This window comes from Salvia miltiorrhiza, chromosome 4, assembly GCF_028751815.1.
Source record: "Salvia miltiorrhiza cultivar Shanhuang (shh) chromosome 4, IMPLAD_Smil_shh, whole genome shotgun sequence".
Lineage (NCBI taxonomy): Eukaryota > Viridiplantae > Streptophyta > Magnoliopsida > Lamiales > Lamiaceae > Salvia > Salvia miltiorrhiza.
In genome coordinates, this window is record NC_080390.1 from 30,266,115 (window position 1) to 30,275,192 (window position 9,078).

Here is a 9,078-nt window from a genome sequence, read left to right on the forward strand (position 1 = left end):
TTATATATCTGTCGTTAGTAACGACTAATTTAATGATGGATTTGACCGTTGTTAAAGATTAACGACAATTTCAATTTCACAGTTAAATTTAGTATTTTGACCGTAATGGTGGAATTGAGTAATATCTTCGATAAAATATACAAATATATTGTAATCTTGATCCCTTGCAGCCTCAAGCCTCCTCCCACGTCTTCCTTTTACTCCATCGCTGCCGTCCTCTCATTCTTCCTCAATCATATTCAACTTCAAGCTTACCCAAATCATCCTCTCCTTTGCTTTGCTTTTCTTCTCAATCTCCCCGATCTCACCTCCATCGGCAGCAGCAGTAGAAAAACCACCATTGATGATCACGAACAACGTCACAAACCCAGAAACACCAATTTCTGATTTGCGATAGAGAAAGAGCTACACTATGATGCACGGATTTTTCAAAAATCAGCATGTACGGCGAATCGGATTCTTTTAGGGTGCGATTCTCTCGGATTCTCGTCGGATTCGCACCCGATTCGCCACGTGGCGTATCTTTTAAAACAATTTATAAAAATAAACCGGATTCGCAAATTCCATAGGCGAAATTCACGTATCTCGTGCACGAAAGGCCTACACAAGGTTATTTTGATAATTTTATTTTTAGTTATGACTTATATATTGGACTAATAATATTTGAATCGTTATATTGTTGCTCAATTAACTTATATAATTGAAAATGCTTAACTTTTGGGTAAAATAAAATGTAAATTACATAGAATTAATTTAAGAAAATTTAAATTGTATATAGTTTATAAGCATTATATATCATAAAATTTTAATAATCAGATGTATCCTTGCCGAATCGCACCCTATAATTTTTAAAAATTCGTATCCCCGTACTCGTATCGTATCGCTCCCGCATCCGCACCCCCGTACCTATGCAACATAGGAGCTACATCTAGGGGTAAGGCTTGTGCAAAATAAATTTTCACAAGTATATAGCCAAGGATTCCTTAATTTAACAAAATTATTATTAGCAATGGATTAACGACCAAAATATTAGAAATCAGGAATAAAAATTCCCTCAGTCCCACTTATCATGGCGCACTTTCCTTTTTAGTTTATCTCATTAATAATGATACTATCCAAAAATAATATGTGGTCTCTACCATCTCTAATAAAACAAGTAGTCCCTACCCACTTTACACTCTTAACCCTTTATTCTTAATTTCTATACTAAAAAGCAAATGTGTTAAGATAAGTGGGACGAAGGGAGGAGGGAGTAATTAATTTGAATATATTATTAATTAACGATAGATGAACAACAGACTCCTTATTTAAAAAAATATATATTAAAATTTATTGCTGACGACAAAAAATTTAAAAATAGAAAAAATAATTTAAAATATACTATTTAATGATGGATTAATGATGAACTGCTTAATTTTAAAAAACTATTGTTAATGAGAAATAATTAATGACAAAAATTTAAAAATTAAGAAAAATAAGAATTTGAAAAATATATAGTAGTATTATTTAGTAACTGAATTAACTACAAAATGTATTATTTAAAAAATAATAATTAAAATGCCATTTTCTGTCACTAATGCTGCTACAAACGGTGTTTTTTCAGTCAAGTCGGCTTATGAGACTTTAAGCAGGGAGCGAAGACAGAGGAATTATCAAATAAAAGAAGACGAATTGACGCAGATTTCGAAAATCAAAGCCCCCGCAAAAGTCACCCTGACGGCATGGAAGGTCATCAAAGGACGTTTACCAACCATCGACAATCTTATTCGCCGGCAGGTGGCAATTCAGGGGCCGAACCTCTGTGTGATCTGCAACGAGTGGGAAGAGTCAGTCGAGCATCTATTTTTCTCCTGCGCAAAAATAGAAGAAGTCTGGAAGGAGGTGATCCTTTGGATGGGCAAGCAAGCTGTTTTCCACCTTAAAGCGAAGCCTCACTTTAATGCCTTCGCCAACCTTGGGAAAAAGGAAGATGTCAAGTTCTTAACCGCGGTTTGGTGTTGTGTAGTCTGGTGCATCTGGAAGAAGAGAAACGAATGCATTTTCGAACAAGGTTCTTGGTCTAAGGAAAGAATGGTTGCTGAAATAAAGACTAGAATTTGGGGTTGGAGTTCGGCTTTTAATCTGAATCAGCCCAACGCAGACTTCCGCAGATGGAACGCAGCTGCTCAACTTCAGGGTTAATCTCGGTCTGTGGCTTCTTTGGGATGCCCCGATGCCCAGGTGTTGTAATCCTTGATCTTTTTGTTTTCTCGCGGGATGACCCGTGCTCGGTACTCCTTGTACCATCTTTTAAATAAAAATCTTTTTTCCCTTATCAAAAAAAAAAAAAAAAAAAAAAACTAATGATCTCGTTCGGGCCAAAACTTTGACGATGATTTTATTTTATGTCGTTAATCCATTGTTAATCTCACATTTTCTTGTAATGATATTGAAAGATATGGTTGATGATGAAAGTGAACGAACCTTACACATAAGTTAATTTATGAATCAAGTTGTCAATCCAAAAATCAAGTATGCATTATACCTGCTGTTATGAATTATGCAGGTTAATTAAGACCATTTTTTGACATTATAGAAGATTAATAATCCTACGTGGCATCGTATAATCACTCCATTCTAATTTTCCTTAATTCTCATTCATTCTTATCTATTTATATATTTCTAATCAATTTTTACATTATAGCAAAATAAATCCTATCCTACGTGGCATCGTATAATCACTTCATTCTAATTTTCCTCAATTCTCATTCATTCTTATTTATTTATACATTTCTAATCAATTTTTACATTTAAAAACTATTAAATAATCATATAAATTTATAGAAAAATTCTATACTATTAAATAATCGTATAAAACTATTAAATAATTGTATAAAACTATTAGATAAATCCAACATATCCATTTAATTATAAATCCTACATATATTATAGCAAAATAAATCTTATCATTATTTTCCTCAATTCTCATTCATTCTCACTTCATTCTAATTTTCCTCAATTCTCATTCCTCAATTCTCATTCATTCTTATCTATTTATATATTTCTAATCAATTTTTACATTATAGTAAAATAAATCATATCCTACGTGGCATCGCATAATCACTTCATATCCAACATATCCATTTAATTATAAATCCTACATATATTATAGCAAAATAAATCTTATCCTACGTGGCATCGTATAATCACTTCATTCTAATTTTCCCCAATTCTCATTCATTCTTATCTATTTATATATTTCTAATCAATTTTTACATTATAGAAAAATAAATCATATACTACGTGGCATCGTATAATCATTTCATTCTAATTTTCCTCAATTCTCACTCATTCTTATTTATTTATACATTTAAAAACTATTAAATAATCATATATATATGAATTTATAGATAAATTCTATACTATTAAATAATCGTATAAAATTATTAGATAAAGTCTGTACTATTAAATAATTGTATAAAACTATTAGAAAAATCAAACATATCCATTTGATTATTGAAACTCAGCCAAATTAAAACACATTAGCACTTCGATGGTCCATTTGTCTGTTTTCAAACGTCTGAAATCCCTCCCAACCTCATACCAACTTTTCTTATATATATAAACTCAATGACCAACAAGAACTCATCATGCCTCACAATCCACATTTTTTTCATCCGAAAAATTTAACTTAATAAAATGATGGCATCCATAATAGGAATCATTGTACCCACTTAATTGAGATTGTTCCAAGTGTGACTGAAACTTAAATAAAGTATACCAATAAATCAATCCACGAAAAACAATCAATTCAAATGTCAATTCAGTTTTCAGAAAATATATTCTTCAACTAAATGTTATAAATAAATAAAATACATGCCTATGCCCAATCTATCTATCTATATATATATATATATATATATATATATATATATATATATAATAGCAAAATAAATCATATCCTACATAGCGCCGTATAATCACTCTATTTTAATTTTCTTCAATTTTCATTCATTCTTTTTTTTTTCTAAATTATTAATCAATTTTCATATCTAAAAAGATTTATATTTGTATTTTATTTTATTATATAATATTAGTTTAAGTTTATCACATCATACTCACAAATTAATATGTATATATATAATACGTTTATATATAGATGTATTTATTTAAATAATTAACTATATATATATATATATATATATATATATATATATATATGATTGAATATGATTTCAAATTTGACGATGTTGTTTAAAGTTTGAGACGAGATTGTTCTCATAACTTAATTATAGTTTCACAAATTTTAGAGAAAATGATACTCACAAGTAAGTTATAATCTTCAAGCTCCATACAAAATGATGTTCAAAATTCAGATGTGGTATTTCAAACTCCAAAGAATATGATTTTCAAAATTTTGACATTCAAATGTTATATGTGGTCTTTAGAGCTTGATATGATTATTTGGTTTTATTAGGTCCATATGAGATGGTACTCAGATGACATATGTTTAGTTAAATTATTTCTTATCTGTCAAATTTAAAGAATTTGAACAAACTTAATACTTCCTCCATCCCCCAAACATCTTCCAAAGAGAGGATGACACGGGTTTTAATAAAAGTTAGTTATGTATTTGATAAATTGAGAATGAGTCCCACAAAAAGTGAAATTATAAGAGTGATAGTTAGTGAAAGTAGAGAACGAGTCCTATAAAAAGTGAAATTGTAAGAATAATAATTAGTGAAATTGTTTCCAAAAATATGTTAGGAAGATGTTTTGGGGACGAACCAAAATAGAAAAAAAAAAAAAAAGGAAAATGTTTGAGGGACGGAGAGAGTAAATATTATCGATATACGATTAACAGCAGATGCGACACATCAATCGTACATCATATCATACTTTAAATTTACATATTTTTTTTCTTCTAAAATCTTCAATCCGACATCAACTTTTTATAAACTTCATCAAATGAATATTTATATAAAAATGTATTTCTATTATCACAACCCACATTTACAAAGTGATTAAGATTAATATTATTTCAAATATTGTATTACTAATTTACTTTGATCATGTCAAATTAATTAAAGAAATAATTTATATATAAACTATTTCACATGCTATAGTAATAAAAATAATATAAAATAATTATAAATGATGACATAAAATAATTCCCGTCGAATTTCGACGGGTTTGACGGGTTTGACGCTAGTTAAGAACTTAAGAGTAAAATGGTAACTCTACCACTCTCCCGTGTCTACACCATTTATACGCAAATTGAACTTATTTAAAACATTATTTAGATATATATTCTCTTAGAATTCTTAATTTAGCGAATTTATTTTCGTAAAAAAGTGTTGTGTGGTTTATAACATATTCAAACAATATTTTCATTTTTTATGATTGGTAAGCTTTAATATATCTAACTATATGTTGGGGTCGGTGGGTCAGTTTTATCTACACGGACGAAGAAGACACCACTTTTTTTTAAAGATTCAGTATATATATTTTCATCAGCTCAATTTTAGGATTTTTATATACACGGATGGACACACGCCCAGGAACCAGGAACGGATCCAGAATTTGCCGATGGGGGGGGGCTAAGCCAAATTTTTCCAATAGTTTGTATAGTTTATTTTTATGTTCATGTAGAATTTTAATGGACTTAGAATTAGAATTTGATAACCGATTATAATAAAAAATTGTTCTCTTTTTATTGATTCAATAAAAAATATATTGAAAGCATATAAAAAATTATCTTTCTGTGGGTTTTAAAAAATTAATCTATCTTCTGCAAAAATAAATTAATTTCTATTATTATTTTTAAACGATTTTTTTATCTTTTTCTGAAAGTTGAACTGGGCAATAAGCTTAACTATATAGATATTGATAGTGTTGCTTCCTTCAAACTTGATGTATTGCACTGTGTTAAGGCAACACGAGAGTGCACACAGAGATATATTGCAGCGGAAATAAAAACACAAGACACAAAGAGATGGAAAAATTCTTCAAGTTATAATTTATAACTTGAAGACGCCTTATGGCAAAATGACTAAATCGAGAATGAACAACTCACGTTCAATACCTTTACAACGACATAGGTATTTAACATACGACACTCTCACTAAAAAACAAAACTCGGTTCAAGAGTAATACTCCAAAACCTTACAAAATAAAACAACGAGTGTTGACTCGGATGTCATCCCAACATACGGAATCACACTCGTACACAATTGCCCTACATGGCTTAATTTATCTCTGTAAGCTCTCGGCAGACTTAGGGAACAACGAGTGCTGTAAAAGATGTTATCGTAACACACAACATAACACTCGGCACCCTCTCAAGCTGCACTTTGAATGAGAACTCTTCCCCAGCTTATATAAGCGTCTCCAACTTGCTCCCCAAGCCTTGAAAAACGTGCTGCAAGTGATGGATGGAGTGGTTGTTGAAGTGGTTAGGTTTTCCTTGTTTGTAGGAACAAACTCCACCAACTTTCTTCCCTTAACTTCCAACAGCCACGTTTGAGCCTCCAACCACTCTCTTTCTCTCTCTTTTCCCTCTTCTCATCTTCCTTATTTGTAGGAGTCTTCAATCTCTCTTTGACTCAGCCATTCGAACCCTACAAAACACACGTGAAGAAGGCAAAACAAACCAAAACTTTAGGAAAATTTTATGGAGTTAAAAATTAACTCCAACAGACTCCCCCTTTTTGCCTTTCTTCACAAAACCAATCTCCATGAAATCTCCCCCTAAACGGATGTTCTCCCCCTGCATTTGAACTTCCTGAAAGAGTAATTTGCACCATCCAAAATTGGTGGTCGCATAAATCCGAGATTGTTGGACTCCATGTTGAAGCAACTGTTCTGATAACAGCGAGGATCACACTCAGTGTATCGAGTGACTGCTCTGATACCAATTGAAAGTGTTGCTTCCTTCAAACTTGATGTGATGCACTATGCTAAGACAACAAACTAGTGCACACAGAGCAATAAAGCAGCGGAAATAAAGAACACAGGAAGTGGAACAATTTCTTCAAGTTATAAAATAACTTGAAGAAGCCTTATGGCAAAATGACAAAATAAAGAGTGAACACTCACGTTCAAACCTTTACAATGAATTAGGTTTGAACACCAGACACTCTTACAAGAAAACAGAAACTAGACTCAAGAGCTAGGCTCCGATGTCTGACCAAACAAATGAATGCTATCTCTAATGTTAACCTAACACAAGACACAACACTCGTACACAGATCACTCTTAAAGCTTGAAATCTTTTTGCTCAAATCGTGTTCTGTTCTGAATTCCTCCTTGGTATTTATAGATCTTGTGAACTTGATCTCCAAGGTAAGAATTCGTGGGTTGGGTAGTGGACTGAGTGACCGTTGATTTGGTTGAAAGAATTAGTCCACTCAAGCCACTCCTTCCTTGTTTTTAGGAGCTGCCCAACAAGCTCCTTTCTTCTCTCAACAAGAGCTTCTCTCTCTCTCCTTTCCACTTCCTTCTTCGTAGGAGCCGAAGGTTTCCTAGTCTTGACTTGGTCAGTTCCCTATCAACCAAAGACGTGAAGAAATAGCAAAACAATAACAAAGCATTTGTGAGTTAATTTGGAGTTAGAAAAATAACTCCAACAGATATTAGACTAAATATATTTAATACATATAGGACAAAATTTTGGGGTTGCACTGGACAATGAAGATCCGCCATTGCACACTACACAATTTTTTTAAGGTTTTAGTGCATGATAAAATAGCAATCCAATAATTATATACCGCCATTTTTTTTACATTTTGGTTTAACGCTTTATACTTCACTTTATTAATATCTTTAGAAAGCGTTTGATTTTGGTGAATGAGATAGATAAGATTCATAAAATTGGAGAGATAATTAATAATTCATCCAACTTTTGAGAATAATTAAGCAAGTTTAGTGAGCGTCAAGCAAGCAACGGAGGGTGCTATGCCCAAATTTAGAAATTAGGCAAAGATAGGGGGAGAGAGACACGCGCGCGCGCACACATATATATAAGGTTAGCTTTTAGTTAGAATGTTATTTTTTTTTAGAAATGAGAATAATGAATAAGCCTATATATAGTGTTGAATAAGGCAGTATAAAGTGTTGAATAACAATATTTAGTTAATCAATAAAATTTTCACTCCCTTCAGGATTCAAACCCAGGTAAAATTTCGCCCCCTCCAAATAAATATCCGTCATAGGATTTGAAAATCTAACATTCAAAATTCATTCTTATTTCTCACCACATTTGTCTATTCTCATAGGAACCATTCCATATATATATATATATATATATATATATATATAGGGGGCGCTCCAGTGAGACCCCCTATTTTTCGTGTAACATGAGTACAATGAATAAGACATATAATACTAATGAACAAAACGTATATCTAATGAACAAGATGTATATACTGATGAAAAATAAAATTTAAAAAATTCGTAATGAATAAGACATGTATACTCATGAACAGGGCCATATATACTGATTAACAATGCAGTATATACTGATGAATAACAAAATTTAAAATATTCTGCTCCCTCCAGGATTCGAACCCTGCGAAAAAAAATCACCCTCCAGATACAATATCAGCCATATGATTGATAAAATAAACGCACCAGATCGTGTCCTAGATCTCACTAAAATTAGGGGGTCTCATTGGAGCGGCCCCCTATATATATATATATATATATATATATATATATATATATATATAGAGAGAGAGAGAGAGAGAGAGTATCGTGTGGCGGAGAGCCGAGACGAGGGCCTATGGAAGAGGGGAGAGAGAGAGAGGCGAGCGACAATGGCGAAAATCTAAGTGGGAAGGGAGATAAATTTTAGGGCAAAATGGGGGAAGGACTACAGTGTAGTTGATTAAATTGAATCGGTCGACGGATTGCGTGACGTTGCTTAGCTCCTCCGTCAGTCATGACTCACCATTTTGCAGTATAAAGAGGCGTCACAGGTCCAACAATGATGCGTTGGAAATCACTAACGGCGAGGATTCCATCGTCAAGCCTGTCAGCTTCCACCAAGATTTCTTGTTGTGAATCACTCATTTGGATGACTAGAAGTGGACGGACTTA

At 32.2% G+C, this 9,078-nt stretch overlaps 1 protein-coding gene across 1 annotated transcript; it reads left to right on the forward strand.

The window, feature by feature from the left end:
* The first annotated feature begins 1,557 nt into the window (after positions 1 to 1,557).
* Positions 1,558 to 2,181, forward strand: LOC131023272 (uncharacterized). Its single transcript, XM_057952818.1, has one exon. It carries the CDS (start codon positions 1,558 to 1,560, stop codon positions 2,179 to 2,181), a length of 624 nt encoding a protein of 207 aa, XP_057808801.1.
* The last annotated feature ends 6,897 nt before the right edge of the window (positions 2,182 to 9,078 follow it).